The following is a 17,292-nucleotide window of genomic DNA, read 5'->3' as shown; positions in this document are numbered from 1 at the left end:
TACTCCACTGGTCATCAATCAGGCTGCTAACAATGAATTAATTTCTCAACAAGAATGTGAACATTTCTAATATAAATTAATGAATATGAATAATCCTTACAAGGTTTTAGATTTGCTCCCATTAAAGACAAATGTGTTCCTTTAGAAAGTTTAGCCTGAAAAATAATTTTAAATTTCAAAGTGATCTATTAGTTGTAATAAAATGTCACCAGATCTGGTATCACCCTTCTTTCAGATTATTGGAAAGAAACATGAATTTTATGAATTTCCCCCAAATGTGATTTATTTTTTTATTCAGGAACAAAGAACATATTAACTATCATAGCATAAGTAACTCTTAATATTTAACTAACTTCATCATGTAGCTATACATACAGAAAAAATTAAACCTATGTCATTATTAAAGAAAAAAAAAAAACTAAAGTTTTTTAATAATCCCAGCAGTGATTTTTATCACTGAGCAACAAATGTCTTAAGTTTGGTATTTACTCAGATATTTATCTTGTCTGATATTCTCTATTATAGGTCTATTCAAAAAGAACACCCAATGCATAAATAATCTAAATTTTAAAATGAAAACAAATTAAAAAAACTCTATAAACATCTGACATCACCACATTCAATAGATCTAACTAGAAATCCAAGTAATAAGCTTAGACATTTGAAAAAACATAAATTATTGTTATACAATTGCATAATCCCATACATAATAAACACTGTAAACATGAATACAATGAATTACAGCTTTGTACAAAACAATCTTTTAAAAGGCAATAAAAGACAGTTACAATATTAAGTTTAGAAAAAAATTCAAATAGCAGTGGCTGGATTTTTAAGTAAATGATCTTGAGCTAAGTTTGCAATGAAGTATTAATATATAATATTACAAACCCAAAATCATCACGTAAAACTTGACATGTCTGTTTTCAAATGCATCTTAAGTCTCCCCATTAAAGTGTGAATTAAGATGCCGGAGGAAATCCCCCCTGGATGTAATGGATGGTGGGAAAACTGCTTGACAGAATTCACATACTCGAGGTATATGCAGTTCGGAGCCTGTGCCACTTAGTACCGATAAGTCACTGTCTTGATTAGGAAAAGGCTTCCAAATGGGCTGCAGGAAACAAATAAAAACATCTTCTGTTATTTGTATTTAAAATCAACTTGCACTGAATTTCAACTTTTCTGAGTGGGATATATACATATATATGAAATTCCCTAATATGAAAGCAAATTACCTTTCCATAGAATTGGCATGAGGACATGACTCAATTCTCTTTTTCATAAAGGGTGTAGCTTAACTTAAAGAATCACTTAAAATACACAGTCACACACTTTAGCTTCACAAACTAAAAAATCTTTCAGCTTTAACACCAGCATGTTTTAATACCCATTACCACAGTGATAATAGTTTTAGTGCAACAGTCAATACTGAGACTTTAAAAAATTAAACTTCTATATTTTTTATTTTAATTGGAAACTTTCAGTTATAGGACCTTTATTAATACACAGCACACTAGACCTGATGTGTGTGAACATGCATTTTGATCAAGAGTAATTTAAATTTTACTACTATTTACCAGCAAATCCACAATGAATAAATCATAGAAATAAGTACTTTAATTTTTGAAAAAATATTTTTAAAGTATGAAATGAATTCTATTGATCAGTTCTTTTTTGAAATCTCAAATATTTAACCATTCAACAAAATCCAACATTGGATGCATTCTTTTGACTTCTTATTTTGCTTCTGTTATACAGTGCATACTTTGGCCTTCTTACCCTTTCTTGTGGCTAAATAAAGTGAAGCCTGTCAACAGTTGCCCAATTAAAGAATTATGGAAAAGCATAATTCAAGAGAACTACCTCCAGTATAATAAGCAGCACATACATACTCTTAACTGTATTTACTATTAAAAAAAAAATTTAGAAGGGCAAGAGAAAAGCATTTAGTTCAAGAGTAGGTGCTCTGTAAATGTTTGTTGACTAGAATATCTTGTTTTTCTGAAATGCTGTAAGCCAAATTATTTCTAAAATTTGCTTTCTTATCTTAAAATAACTAAACTCTGGCACTTTGAGGAAAATCATCTCAAAAAGCCAACTTAAAGAGAGTAATAGGAGCCCTTTGTTTGGGCTCCTATTACTAATTTGCTTTTAAAATAACAACCTAATCCAACTCTTGACACAGTGTTAGTTTTCATTCCCTTAACCAATCTCTTTCATCCTGGTTAATCAATCATTACGTAAACAGTATATTACTAATTGAAGCATTTGGGTTTCACGTCATCACTGTCTTCTTATAAACATTTTACTGGACAGCTGTGTACAGTTGGTGTAAATATACAAAGTCTGTCTAAGCACCCAGATACATTCAAGTAGCAGTACAGAGGGCTTATAACATTGACTCAAATCCTTTTGTGAGAAGTGGCAATTTTATAACAAAAAACAGTAATATTTAAAATATATATTTGAAAATTGGGGTGAAATAATTTCCTTTCTCCCATGATAAAAGCAGTGCTAACTGTGAGTAAGTAAGAGTTAACTAGACTTAAATTTTAGTGTTGGCAGTTTAAACAAAAAGTACAATTAACAGGTACCATTCTAATGGGAAACTGATATGGATATAAATAAAAGATTATTAAGTTAAAGATACTTTTAATTAAAATCAGTAAAACAGTAACAGGCTCAGGAGCAAACTAGCCTTTAAATTTGATAAGCCAATTTTCTACTGCCAATTTATTTTCAAAGTCCATACTTATCCTTTTCTGTTAGGAGCTATTAGTTCAGATTTGATCTTTTCACAGAATTCGGTTGGGACCCCAATGACTGACTCAGCAAAAGTAGGAAGAAAAGAAAATCACATAGAGCAAAATAAACAGATATATTTTAGGCTTTATTATGATAGCTGAATGTATAAAAAAGGTGTTAAGTAGTAATATATAAAAGTAAAAATCTGAATTATGAAACCAAAATTTCACTTCCTTTTGTTATCAACAACTCAAGAATTCTGTATTCCTCATAGTAGCTTTACTAAAGCAAATAAAACAAAATGTTTTAAAAAACCCATTTTAAGAAATATCCTTTGAATCCTAAACTGTAACACAGCATTCAAAACAAACGAATTTCTCTGCCTTTTCTGCCAAAATATCAATTATCTAACCTTATGCCCCATGTCTTGTGACAGCTCAACACCAATTCTCCTGCATTTTTTAAGCTGAATACTTTTCCATCAAGTTGTAATCACATACCAGCTGTTTCCCTTGCTGTAGCATAGAAAGCAAATGCACAATGCAGGGTGCCATCTACTGAAACATGACTGTACAGACTAGTAAAAGAACAAGCAAGAGATATAATGGAGAAAAAAGTAACAAGCATTAGAACTGATGTACTTCACAGCTCCACAGGAATTCTACTTGCAATAAATGAAATTGTTTAATTTGTTTCATTAAGTAGTAACTATAACTGTGACTATGATGTAAAACAAGGTACAATGTAGAACATAAGTGAGTCAATAATTAAAGCTTATTGTCAGAGCTGCCTCCTTTTCTCCACTGCTAAACTATACCACAGCTTGACTACTGCCTTCTTTGTATGTGGATTTAAAAGTCTATAACCTATAAAAATACTGACAAAGCCAAAGAGTATTAATCAAATTGTTGGTGTGTTTTGGTTTTCAGTACAATATCTCAAGGCAAAAGGAAATCAAACAAATGTCCTCAAGTTGTTTTAGACACTTGTATCAATCTGCATTTTTTTTTACAAGCTTCTGTTTAACAACTGTATATTTTTCAGTTGTCTTCAGGCATTAAACACCCGCCCCCCTCATTTTTTTTAAACTTAAAGAATCATTTTGTAATAGCACCTGAATAAAAGGGAGGGTAGGAGGGGACTGGGGTGGCGTAAGGGTGGGCTGAGAGTAGTCTGCAAGCTTTAGAAACAGTAAAGAATTTGATAAAAATTATACATATGTAGAGATTATTTAAAAAATATATTAGGCTGCATGTTCAGGGCCAGATTAGAAACCAAAACCAAACCCTCCAGATCCTAAGTACTGCATAAATGAGACTGCAACAAAAGTATTATTTGAAAGACAGTTCACTTATTTTCAGAAATAGAAACATACTACGTGATTATTTACTTATTAAAAATGATATATGATATATATAACTTTTTGATAAAAAATGACATCTGCTTCACAGAATGAAATTTAATAAAGAATCTTATTATAACAATGATACTGAGTAAAAATCTGAGTATGGGACTAGGTAAGATAATGACACACACTAGATATAGATAAGGTTTACATGTATTTTTAAATGTGCCATAGATTTTAAGGTACTTTAAAACAGACCTTTGCCATAATCATCTTTTAAATTTCATGTCATTTATTATAAGACCTGGATTTTGTTAGTTGAAAGCTTAACTTGGCTAGTCAGTAGTTTAAAAAAGATGTCTGATAACCTGAAAGAGATGCGTATCTGTGCATGCATGGCAAAATGTGTGTTCACACATAATATATTTGTTAATGCACAACAGTTACCTGCTGAGGTCCTCGGATAGCTTTTCCTGGGGAATCGAGTGAAGGAAAAGGTGCGTCAGATGGGTCCTGAGGTGGGAACGTATTTACAAATAATGCATTATGGTCTCCAGGTGGCAAACACGGAGCTCTATCCAGAGATGTCCTAATACAAGTATTTGAGGGTTTTGTCTTGTCAGTTGTTTGAAGGTTTTGTATAGCTGAAGCTATGGGGTCAATTCCCTGAATTTCAAATAAAGTTTCTTCTGTTTTGACAAAGTTTCCTGGATTGTCTCTGGGCTCCATATTAAACTGATCCTGGCACACATTCTCAGATGTGACAGAACCAAGGACATCGGGTCTTTCTGGAGTGCTATGCAAGAAAGTAGAGTCATTGTCCGTAGGTGGAAACTTGACATTGAATTTAGAAAGTGATTCAAAAGATGTGTCTTCCTCATCTTGGCCCAGCCCTCTTGGTGTGACAGATGTGATGCACGGTGCTCCTCTATTTATATCATCTTTTGCCTGAGGCTTAAACAGCACTTCTTGTTTATCTGTTTTATCCGTACACTGTATAGGCATAGAGCACTGTGTCTCTGCAGTGAAAAAAACACAAAAGGAAAACAGTCGCATTTCAATCATTCTTAAAAATCTGAATGTTCAATTAGCTTTGGATAGATGAGTATTATTTTTTCTATTGGTTTTTATAGTAACTGAAGACAACTGGCATTTTTTTTTTACATTTGCAACCATCTTACACAGAAATATTAGCAGTCTCCAGTGGGTGAACTGGAATAATATAACTTAATAGTCACAGTTTAACTATTTTGTCTTTTCCTAGGTCTTGTGCTGTAAGCCTTCAGTCTTGTTCACAGTTATTCTGCTCTACACTTAAAAACATTTGCTTATAGTATATACATTTCAACATTTTGTCAGTAATGGAAACTGTAACTGTTAGCTTGCTTAGTTATTAAAAGGGAAACTCCTTACCAGTCATATATATATTAATATACTGTACAGGTTAACAATCTATATGAATTAGGTCATTTACTCCCCTATAACATGTCTGTGTGACAAATATTAATATATCACCAATCAGCTTAGCCACTGTCTACTCTGTGTGAGGGAGTGGTGGTGGTAGGTGTTAGGGAGAGAAAAGACTGGAAGCAAAAGAAGGATGAAATTTTAGGATGCATGTTCAGAAAACTATGTGAATATAGGATTTTCTCATTTAGAAAAGGCCTCTCTAGATAACAGGTAGTTATCAGGTACATATTAGAAACTCCAAAGCTCATTTATCTAGAAGATACTTTTCCAACAAATTCAGCTCTCAAGGACATAGGCAAAAGCTAGAGAATAAGAAAATAGTGCTTTTGAGGAGTCAGGTTTAGAGCCACAAGGTCCACAGATGAATTTTGTTCTTATTCTCATTTTAGATTCATTCTAACAAGCTTGATGATGTCTGCCTAGTTCATAGCTGGTTAAAAGCAGCAAACTACAAGGTATGGACCTGAATTGTTGAAAGCAGATGCAGTTATCAGTAAGAGCTGAAAGCACGAGACAAGAACTCAGATATAAGAACTCAGAAAACACTACAGTTCAGTGAAGGGCCAACAAGGGTGACGTTTTTCAATGCAAAAAAAAAAATAAATGATCAAAGCACTCTCCATGTTGATGACATCGAGAGATTAGAAAAAGCTAAATTATGCCCCACAATGTTACTTCTAGAAGACAGTGAAAGTGGAGACTGGTAATATGTATATTTTCATTAAATGGACAAATGGTAAAAAAAAAAAAAAATTTTTTTAAGTGAAAGTGAAGTCGCTCAGTTGTGTCCAACTCTTAGTAAGCCCATGCACTGTAGCCCACCAGGCTCCTCTATCCATGGAATTTTCCAGGCAAGAGTACTAGAGTGGGTTGCCATTTCTTTCACCACTGGATCTTCCTGACCCAGGGATTGGACTTGGGTCTCCTGCATCGCAGACAGACGCTTTTATCATCTGAGCCACCAGGGAAGCCTGGTGATTTTTTTTTTTTTCATCAGCATGCTAAAAAGGTAGTCATCAGTGAAGCTGTACATTAACCAATGATGCCAATTTAAGCAGACAGGGTATAGAGAGCACTGTGCAATACAGCATTGGCCCAGATCAGTAAGCACTTAACAAATGTCGTTCTTTTCCTTTCCTTTTGGTGTTTACAGTCTCATAACACCTTTCTCTTCTTTGCCAAGCTACATTCCAACACAAGATGTTTACTGTTTGGACATGATTGTAGTACGATGCCAACAGCTTCTTCAGTTCATCCTGTTACATACCTCTGCCTCTCTCTAGTATGTTCCATCTTCTCTTACTGGATTAACTACAGCAGCCTTTGAACCGCTTCCTTGCATCTAAATTTTTCTCATATCCACTCCACTATCTACACTGCTTTCCCCTACCCTGCCTTAGTTTTTCTAAAATACGTATTTGGTCAGGTTATTTTCTTAATAAAACCTTTTCATGGCTCTCCAAGACCTTCAGCCCTAAAATTCATATAAAACTGGGCATGACTGATCCTTGATCACCTCTCTATGCTGTCATCTTTCACCACACCTGCTCCACTCCTTACTCCAGCTTTAATGAACTTTGGTACAATTGTCCAAAAGGCCATATTCTCTTGTCTCTGGGTCTCTGCACATGCTGTGAGACTATCTGAACTGCCCACTCTGTTACTCTTTGCCTCACTCTTATATGCTCTTCATTTCTTGGCTTCGGCATTCACTTCTCTGGATGGCTGGCTCTGGCTTCCCATGACTAGTTTAGTAATGACTTGTGGGTGCCCTGAGGACTAAACACTCTCATTTTATTTGCAAATTAGCTCTTTTTCCCATTAAGGTAGATTTCTTGAGGTCCTAAACTATGTTTTGTTTCCTACTTTCTCCAGTACCTTGCTCAGAACTTGCACGTAGTATGCCCTCAATAAATGCATTCTGAATGAATCTGTGTTCTCTTTTCCATGGAGCTTAGTATAATAATCTACATTTGCTAGATAATCTGTCTGTAACTAGGAGTGAAAGTGAAAGTGTAAGTCTCTCAGTCGTGTCCGACTCTTTGCAACCCCATGGACTATAGAGTCCATGGAATTCTCCAGGCCAGAATACTGGAGTGGGTAGCCTTTTCCTTCTCCAGGGGCTCTTCCCAACCCAGGGATCAAACCCAGGTCTCCTGCATTGCAGGCAGATTCTTTACCAGCTGAGCCACAAGGGAAGTGGTATAGTAATTAAGATCAAGCACAACTGGTTGGCAGGATTTCTTTGTCCTCTGAGGTTCTTAAAGTCCATTAACTCTCGTCATTTTTCCTGGTAGTAGACTTAAAAAATGGTAGGAAATTCTAGCAAATAGTACTTTCTTTGTAGATTATACTTACTAATTGCAAATAATATATCAGGAAAACCACCTCTTGAGGTAACTGAATTTTGTTAACACCTGAGAAGGAGGAAACACTTAATCTAAATGTTCTTCAATAGAACAGGGTGAATGAGAAAGAATCTGCTGCTGCTGCTAATGACAACCACTAACATTAACAGAACTTCTAGGTGCTACAAACTTATAACCATTGTGTATTAATTCAGGGGTTAATTCCAGGGCTACACAGCTAGTGAATGAGCGGTAGATCTGGAACTGGAGTTCAGGCGGCCTAACTCTAGAGCCTGTTGAACGTGCTGCTTTCTACGTTATAGAAAAGAATCTCTAAAATGATAGAAATGTGCATTAAATTTCTTTTCCAGAAGCATATCTATCTCCTTTGTGAACAAAACATAGAAAACCCAAACAAGTGTAGAAAAGCATATGTTTTCTTTCAGTATAGCTAGTTGGCATACCTCTCGGCACATTAATCTTCTGAATTAATCTGTTCAAGCAATGAGAGTTACTATTTACAAAAAAATTTTTTTTGTTTAAACCCAAGATTTCTAAGGCTACTAGAAATCTAAGCTTAGAAAATTTAAAACTCAAGCTGCATGAAAGCACTTGTCATTCTGACACTATACTAAGAAACATGATTAGGTGAGCTAATTGTCTTTCTACTTTGTTTACTTCAAGGACACTTATCTCTAAATTTTAGATTTCTAGATTTTAAGAACAGGCTGTCCATTTGGACTACTTCTCAGTTTAATTATCTGGTATATGACAAAAGAAAAAGATCTAACGGTTGTTTTAACTTATAGTACTATATCCTCGTCTCCTGATCCCCATTGAAAACATGGACCAAATAGTACCTCTTCCTGAAGCCGTAATTGCTTAAGCATACATTTCATCTTTATCCTGCTCAAGGTTATTGTCATATGTGGATGAGAAGAAAAAATTAAAAGAAAATTTATAATTCTACTAACTTAGCAATTTATGAATTATATCTGTTTCTTAAAAGCAAAAATCAAATTTTAACAAAAAATAACATAGGGGACAATCATGTCTAATATACTCTTTCCAGCTATATTATGCAAATCACATTAAAACAGTTACTTCATATTTGTATTCAACATAGTGTTCACCCTTAAAATAAACCTGAACAGGCAGGCATCTTCCCCAACCCATCTCCAAATATTTCTTTTTCTTCTTTTCCCCTTTGATCTACTCCTTTCAGAAGCATAATATTTGATATTGTGGTTTGTTTGGTGTCAGAAAACTTCACAGGAGTTTGTAGCACAAAAGACCTAAAATATTTCAAGAATAATGCTGTATTTATTATTTGTGACACAGTTAATATAAAATGTAAGAATATTGTTATGAAGCAGTTTTAGTGGGAAAGAAATTGAAGTTAAACACTCCACTTGTTAAGTATTCCAGTTGACAGATACATACTCAGATTTAGACCTGTGTAACTCAAAAATGGTCAAAGTATTATGCCACTGATAATGGGTAGGTTCTCTGTGTAACAATGAATATGTCACCATTACAATGTTTTGATAAGATGCTGATGTTCAAAGAGGCATGTTTATGAATTCTTAAGTACTGTATCTCTATAGCTAGTAGATTTTAAATAAAGATAATTCTTTTACTTCAGAGGTACCTAGGGTTTTCAGTCTGTAGAAAATATCAATTTCTCATGAAAATGACAGAAATTAAAGTGTAAAAAATCAGAGCTCTTTCTGGGGAAGTACAGCAAAGGGAAGGAAGTAAACTATGTCCATCTACAAAGATTGTTTTGCTTTTCCAACAGAACACTGTGTACCTTTTCTGAAAACAAAATGGTAGCAGTAAGCAAAAAGTAAATTTACACAATAAAATGATTTCTTAAGTAGCCTAGCTATGAGTTTTAAGAGATAGGAAGTGATCTTTAATTAAAGGGGTGTTAGCACTGCTGCAACATCTTTCAGATTGAAAACTGTAAATCACATCTCTTCAGAACTGTATGCAGAATATCTCAAATCACAAGGGTAAAGGAGAATTTATCATTATAAATGATCAGTTTATCTTCCTTTTGTTTACAGAGGTGTTTGGTAGCGAAATTCAATCCTTGGTATTTTGCTATTCATATTTAACTACTGAAGCAAATACCAAGAAGTCTGTCTGGGGTTTTAGGGAAGGGTAGAGCTTTTAAAAACCACACCAAACTATATCTGTAAAACAGATATTTCTTTTGAGTTGTATTTTATACTAAATTTGCACTTTGTGCCTTCAACAGAACTGGACTCATGAACTGTGAAATGTTTATTTCTTTAATCAAATTAGAAGAATGTATCTACGGTGTCCAATTAACTTTCAGCAGAAGTTAAGAAACAAATCTAATGTTATAATTTTATTTAGCTCATAAATGATAGTGTAGCTTCTAGGTTGTTTACTAACATATCAATTAATTTTAATAAGATACCCAATAGCAACTGAAGATTTTGAGAGATATATCCTATATTTATTTTTCCAAGATAGGACTTCTTATTAAGAGGATTAGTAATTATGTCAATCAATTCAATCTGTATAGCGCCATACAAAATAGAGAGGGAAGAGGGCAATAAAAATATAATGAAATAATTACAGAATTTAAACAGTACTTACCCATTGTAAGTGGTGAAAGGCACAAGTCATAATCCTCAGCACTTAATAAGCATTTAGAAATATTTTCACAATCAAAAAGAAATCAATTTCAACCAATAAAATTAACATTATTGTATATTAAATCAAACCTTACCAGTTGCAGTGGTTGGTACATTAAGTTTGTTTAAGTGGTCTTTTTGTGCTTTAGCTAGCAAGCATATTCTATGAAATTCTTCTTTCAGATCCCAGAAAGTCTTCTCTATATAGCTTCTAAAAATAAATCAACATTTTAAAATGTAAAGACTATATCTTCAAATTTTAAATATCATGATTGATTTACAAGCTCCTTTGAATGTACCACAAAATAATTACTGAAAGGTACAAGTTTAAAAATATCATTTTCAATTCCTAGACAATATTTCCTAAAACAACTTTAATATTTGGTGAGCCAGGCACAAAGTAAGTGATAAAGTTCTAATACACACATATTGCACAAACTAGCATGTCTCATTATTCATATATTCCACTTATGCTGATTGTCTCATTCTTACATTAGAAACTGCAATGTATTGACTTTTTGTCCTCTGTGGATATTTTAAACAGAAAAAACTTAATTTTTTATTTTTCACATTGAAAAGATTAAAGATCTATCCATATAAAATGATGTGGCCATAATACTTGTTCTACTGAAACAGGAGAACTTCAGAGAATTCAGTTTTTAGAACCATCTCTGATATTAACTGTATGACTTATTTAGGTCATTTTAACATGGAGAAGACGAGTTCATCTCTTCTAGTTTTAAAAGGTTGCTGTTTCTTACAATTGCTAAAAACTTAAATATGTAAATAAAAATGTATTTCAATATTTATAATTTGTAGAGTGGCAAAGGATACAGAAATACCTTTCATGAAATAAAGGAGTGCCAAGACTCCTTGGTGAAGTTTCTTTTCTTGGAGAGGAAACCTCTTGTCTTCTTACCTTAAAGATATAAATGATTACCACTTTAAATTGCTTCCAAACTCAAATGAGAAAAACAATGGAAAATTTATCTTCCTCACTGAAAAGTAAGTTTAGTTAGTTTTACATATATATGTTTATATATATTAAAGTGAAAGTGTTAGTCCCTCAGTCATGTCCAACTCTTTGTGACCCCATGGACTGTGGCCCTCCAGGTTCCTCTGTTCATGGGATTCTCCAGGTAAGCATACTGGAGTGAGCAGTCATTCTCTTCTCCAGGGAATCTTCCTGACCCAGTGATTGAACCCTGGTCTCTTGCATTGCTGCAGATTCTTTGTTTACTTCAAAGGTAAGGCATCAGGCAGGGAAGCCCCATATATATGTATATATTACAACAGATTTTTAAAGAATGAGAACATTCAGTGGAAAAAGGAAAATGAAAGTAGAAAAATAAGATGAAGTCATGAAATATTTCTGTAACTTCAATACTATGTCCAGTATTGATAATTCAAGGAATTTCCTCAAATTCATATCTTGATGAAATTGCTACTCTGATCACCAAGCATCTGACATGACTAGAAACTTTAGGAAAAAAATCCATGTGAGTTTACTTCTTTTCCATTATTGGCCTATACATCTAAATCAGTGTCTTTGTATTTTGCTATAGATTCTTTGATGAGAAATGCAGCTGTATAAGAGGAATAAAGAAAACCAAGTTACAGCTCTTTAGCAATTAACAAGCATTTTTAAAGACAGTGCAATTATGAATTTAAGCTCCTTTAACACAAGTTCTTGCCACCACCCTGTGGCTTCCACTGGTATTACACTTATCATGACACAAGTCAACATTAAGGAACATGTAGCATAGTTTCGATTTTTTAAAAATCACACCTAGAGAACTTTCTGTACCTTTTAAAACTACAAATTGATAAATTCAAATATCTGAAAAAATCTTAATATTATTCAATTATTTATAATTTGGCAAAACTGCATGGGACCTTAAATTTAAGTTCAAATTCAAACCAATATTTTGTATTAAGTAACTTTTCAGATTTCATTCAATTAAGGTCATTGTAGCTATTACTAACATGGATAATTTTACTTCATTGCTTAGCCCCTGAGTACATCTCCCTTATACCCTTACTTTCCAATAGGTTTTTTCAGTTTCTTAAGAGTATTGTTTGTTCTTTAGGGAAAAATCTGATTCTAGTTTGTTTTTCTTAAAATTCGTATCTTCTCCAATTTCTTCAGTTTATTGTTCAATTTTTCCAGCTTTTTCTAAATACTAGTGTTTGCTTAACATTTCTAAAATAGTGTTATTAGTTTATAGTAAGTAGTAAAATATAATCTTGGCAACACAAACATATGCAATTTTATATATTATATTTTCATACTAATGTAAAACAAAGATCATTTGCTGATGCATACTTTTTGTCTGCAATATTTAGCCCATTTCTTCTGGATTAAAACTGCTTTGATGCGCTTTATGGCTTCCCAGGTGGCTCAGTGGGTAAAGAAGCCACCTGCAAAGCTAGAGATGCAGGAGAATGGATTTGATCCCTGGGTCAGGAAATCCCCTGGACAAGGACATTGCAACCCCTCCAGTATTCTTGGCTAGAGAATCCCACGGACGAAGGAGCCTAGTGGGATACTGTCCAAAGAGTCGGACATAACTGAAGTGACTAAGCATGCAAGTGTGCACACACTGAGCTTTATAAAGCAGTCATATAAAAGACATTTTCACATTAACAGTTTGTTTTTAAAAGTGGTAGACAAGGTTTTTCTTTAGTGTTATGTGCAATTAGAACACTCAGTAGATTTTAGTGTAGACTAGGCAAAAAGGCAACATTTTAAAGCTAACCAATCATGTCAGGACACTACAAGAATAAAAACCTCTTAAAAGGTTATATTAAATCTATAGCAACAAAATAGAGAAGAGGTAATATTAAGAGAACAGAAACATCTGACAATTTAAATAATAAAAAAGGTGATTAAACTGACTAATAATCTCCTTTTAAAATTTAGTATCTGAAATTCTCAACATGGAAAAAGAAAAAAAAATTCTCTTAGGAGCTAGAAATAACCAAAGAGAAGTAACTCCTATATTTTAGCCTGAAAATGAAGTTAAAGAAAACAGTATGAAGACTATTCCAGTTTTCAAAGTATACTGATTCAGACATAAAGTAGGAATGACTGCTTCTGAAACTGAAGCCTGAAGACTAACGGGTCGGGGGTGGGGGGGCGGGGAGAAAGAGGTGAAGAAAAAGGTAGGAAAAGAACGATGAATTTTTGTTTGGCTTGTCAAAAAACTCGTGTCGACTTCTGAATTTATCTGGAAAAGATTCCTGGGTTGTACTGGCAGGGGGTAAAGGAAGACAGACTTACTGAGGAATCTCTGAAGCATCTAAATTAAGGACTTCAAGCTTCTTTGGAGTTAGGAATAGCTCTACTTACTATTATTTGTTACTATTGTTATATTTCAAATGAAATTTTTATGTCCCACATCCCAAGAGAAAATTCAAGAGATCTTAACATGTTAGTTAAAAAAATAAAGGAAAGTAGTTCTCTGACATTTTGAAGCAGGGTTTATCTAGAATGGGTAGAGAAAGTTAATGTTATTTTCCATTGTAGCAATCAAATGCAGTTTTCTGAAAAAGATCATCTATTTTCTCACAGGATTTAAGATTAGCAGAGTTAGTAGCAACTCAAAAGCTCAGAATTTCTTTTAAATGGTAAAATTATCTTACCTAATGAAGACTACTCAGTTTTGTGAGCATCTCAGAGAGTAACTAAACATTAGAAGAGATCACTAATATTTTGCTATTTTCAAATATTATCCAGGTGAGTCCTGCATTGCAGGAAGTTGAAGTTACTACAACTTCAGATAAGGAAGCAAGAAAACTCTGAACGTTATATTTTAGGAGACTTTAACATGAAATCATTCAACAAATGAATTTATTTTGAGGTACTAAAACTTAAAATACTTAACATTATAAACTGTTCCAAGTACTAGTTTGGAAATGGCGAACTTGTGGAATGAATACTGAAATAAGAGTTTTACACGTCGTACTTTTCATTTACACTTCCAGTATGGCACTGGATAAGTCATTCAACTAAATCATTAAGATAAACCCATTTGAAACAGTTGGAAGACGTTGTGAAATGATTCCTTAAATTTCCTCTTATGTAAATTGGGAGAATTTGTTTTAGTGTAAATCAATTTAGGTTTCTCACAGATGAGTAGTATATATAAAAAAATGTTCTGTTCAAGACCTAGTTAAATATGCAAAGATATTTAAGAAGGAGAAAAATAAAAAAGTGCTAATATTTCATTAGTCCAAATCCTTCTTATTCTTAATGCATATGATAACAGCAAATATTTTTGTGTTGCAATCCAAGATTTGTCACACATCAACATTTCAAAGAAAGAAATGTATATTTCCCCTAATGCCTGCCTTTTTAATATCTGGCACTAAAAGTATTTTGTTCTTTTTCTAAATCAATGTAAAAAATACAGAAATGATTCACAATAGCAAACATATGAATTCAACCTATGTGTCAACTGATGATGGATGAGTAGTGAAAGAAAACATGGTATCTATGCAATAGAATATTGTGTGTATACACACACACACATATTTTAAGGCTGAAGATATCAGCTTTAAAAAAGAAGAAAATTCTGTCATTTGAGACAATATGGATAAATCTAGAGGACATTATGTTATGTAGAATAAGATAAGACAGGCACAGAAAAACAAATATAGCACAATCTCACTTATATGTGAAATCTAAAAAAGTCAAACTCATAGAAGCAGTGTAGAACTGTGGCTGCCAGGGTTTGGGGGAAGGTAGGGGGGAGAGGTTGAGTACAAAGTTTAAGTCACACAAGATGGATCAATTCTGGAGATCTAAAGCAGAGTATGACAACTACAGTTAATACTACTATACTGTATACTTGAAATCTGCTAAGAGTATAAATCTTAAATGTTTTCACCACAATAAAAAAGAAAAATAATTATATGAAGTGATAGATATGTTAATTAGCTTGACTGTGGTGATCATCTCATAATGTATACATATATCAAAACATGTTACACACTGTAAATATATAGAATTTTTATTTGTCAAATTTATACCTCCAAAAAGCTAAGGGAGAAGAAATGCAAAAAACAAGTTTAATCAGAATCATTAGTTGACTCTTATTCAGTTCAGTCGCTTAGTCGTGTCTGACTCTCCGCGACCCCATGAATCACAGCACGCCAGGCCTCCCTGTCCATCACCAACTCCCGGAGTTTACTCAAACTCATGTCCACAGAGTCGGTGATGCCATCCAGCCATCTCATTCTCTGTCGTCCCCTTCTCCTCCCGCCCCCAACCTTTCCCAGCATCAGAGTCTTTTCCAGTGAGTCAACTGCAACGAGTTGACTCTTATTAGTTTTTCTTAAAAATCATTAGTTTTTTAAAATTTTGAACAACTAAAGTCAGCAAAATTAAATTGAGTTATTTCAAACTCTTCAATACATTTAGGGTATATTCTCTCATATGGAAGGAATATTAACTTTACAAGGCTAATACTGAATAAAGGTGGTAAGTCTTCAATGATACGTATTTGAACTATAGCAATGACTATCATTTTATTCTAGGATTCATATCAAAGATTCTCTCTAAATTTAGCTGAGATCCTTTCATGAAAAAGGAATATTTATTTTCCGGTATCTCAGGCCACTGAGTGTAGGCTATATTTGATTTTACTTCCAAGATTATGCTTTTAAAGCAGAAAAGAGAGCTAAGTTTTTACTTGGAATCAATATCAACCAAGAAGTCAAGGTGAGATGGGATGGATCAGTAAAGGGAATATAAACTGTGGAATAGCTATAAACACTAGCTTAATAAAATTTACTACAGAAAAAGAAAAATGGGCAATGGAAAAAGAAACTGAAAATAAGGATTCACTTATCACTTAGATTTCTGAAACTAAGGATGAAATGTTAAAGGAGAAACTGAGGTTGCATTTATTAGTTTAGATATACTGAGATAAAAATGGACTGGGAAAGGGAAGAGCATAAAGTAGAAAAAAGGAACAAAAAAGTTACAAGAGATCTGATAAGAATATAAAAGCATATTACAAGTTTGAAGACAAAGTAGAATTTTAAAAAATACAGAGAAATTGTAATTATAAGAACTTATGGCCATATGAAATCTATGGTTCTCTCACTCTCAGTAGTATTACTGAAAATCTAGAAAAGCAAGAGGAGCACAAATTCTAGGAGCCTTATTGGTTCTGTATGATGCAGTGTGCTAGGCAGATCCACTGCCAGTGCAGGAACAATTCCAGGGCAAGATGGGATCCATCCCAGAGTTCTGAAGCAAGTGGCAAGAAAATAAACAATATAAAAATAATACTAAATATCCCAATTAGTTCCAAGTGCTTCATAGGATTTTGGGTTCATGTTAATACCCCCAAACTTCTATCAACTCAATGTTACAATAAAACATTAAAAAAAGTTGTCTTGCTGAATTTTCTTAACAAATAATTATAACTGTGGGAATGCCTTTTTATGTGGAACAGAAACTAAATGATTAATTTTTAAAAGTAAGGTTTCCCATACTTCCCTCACCCCTTTGCCTAACACTACATTTAAAACAAAATAATCTGGGAAAATTCTTTTCATTATCTATTCATTTTATGTTTTATAATTACCACGGTGAAGAGAGAATATCTTCATGAAAATAGCTGTTATTTAAGCAACTTACATATATTATTTAACTTAATCCACATAATCTTGTGAATTGTTGTTGTTTAGTCACTAA

General features: G+C 33.3%; 1 protein-coding gene across 3 annotated transcripts in view; it reads right to left on the bottom strand.

Moving 5' to 3' along the window:
- Positions 1-256: 256 nt before the first annotated feature.
- TANK (TRAF family member associated NFKB activator) overlaps positions 257-17,292 on the bottom strand; it is a 102,241-nt gene continuing 85,205 nt past the window's right edge. For all 3 annotated transcript variants that reach the window (XM_055396906.2, XM_055396905.2, XM_055396907.2), the window contains exons 5-8: positions 11,426-11,502; positions 10,679-10,794; positions 4,541-5,112; positions 257-1,114 (exon numbers count right to left, since the gene is read on the bottom strand). In XM_055396906.2, coding sequence (XP_055252881.1) covers positions 938-1,114; positions 4,541-5,112; positions 10,679-10,794; positions 11,426-11,502 — 942 coding nt within the window. In that variant the 3' untranslated portion in view covers positions 257-937. The remainder of the gene's footprint in view (positions 1,115-4,540; positions 5,113-10,678; positions 10,795-11,425; positions 11,503-17,292) is intronic.

This window comes from Moschus berezovskii, chromosome 2 (genome assembly GCF_049115385.1).
Source record: "Moschus berezovskii isolate FMDL1 chromosome 2, NW_MosBer_1.0, whole genome shotgun sequence".
Taxonomy (NCBI): domain Eukaryota; kingdom Metazoa; phylum Chordata; class Mammalia; order Artiodactyla; family Moschidae; genus Moschus; species Moschus berezovskii.
This window is presented reverse-complemented; position numbering and strand designations above follow the sequence as displayed.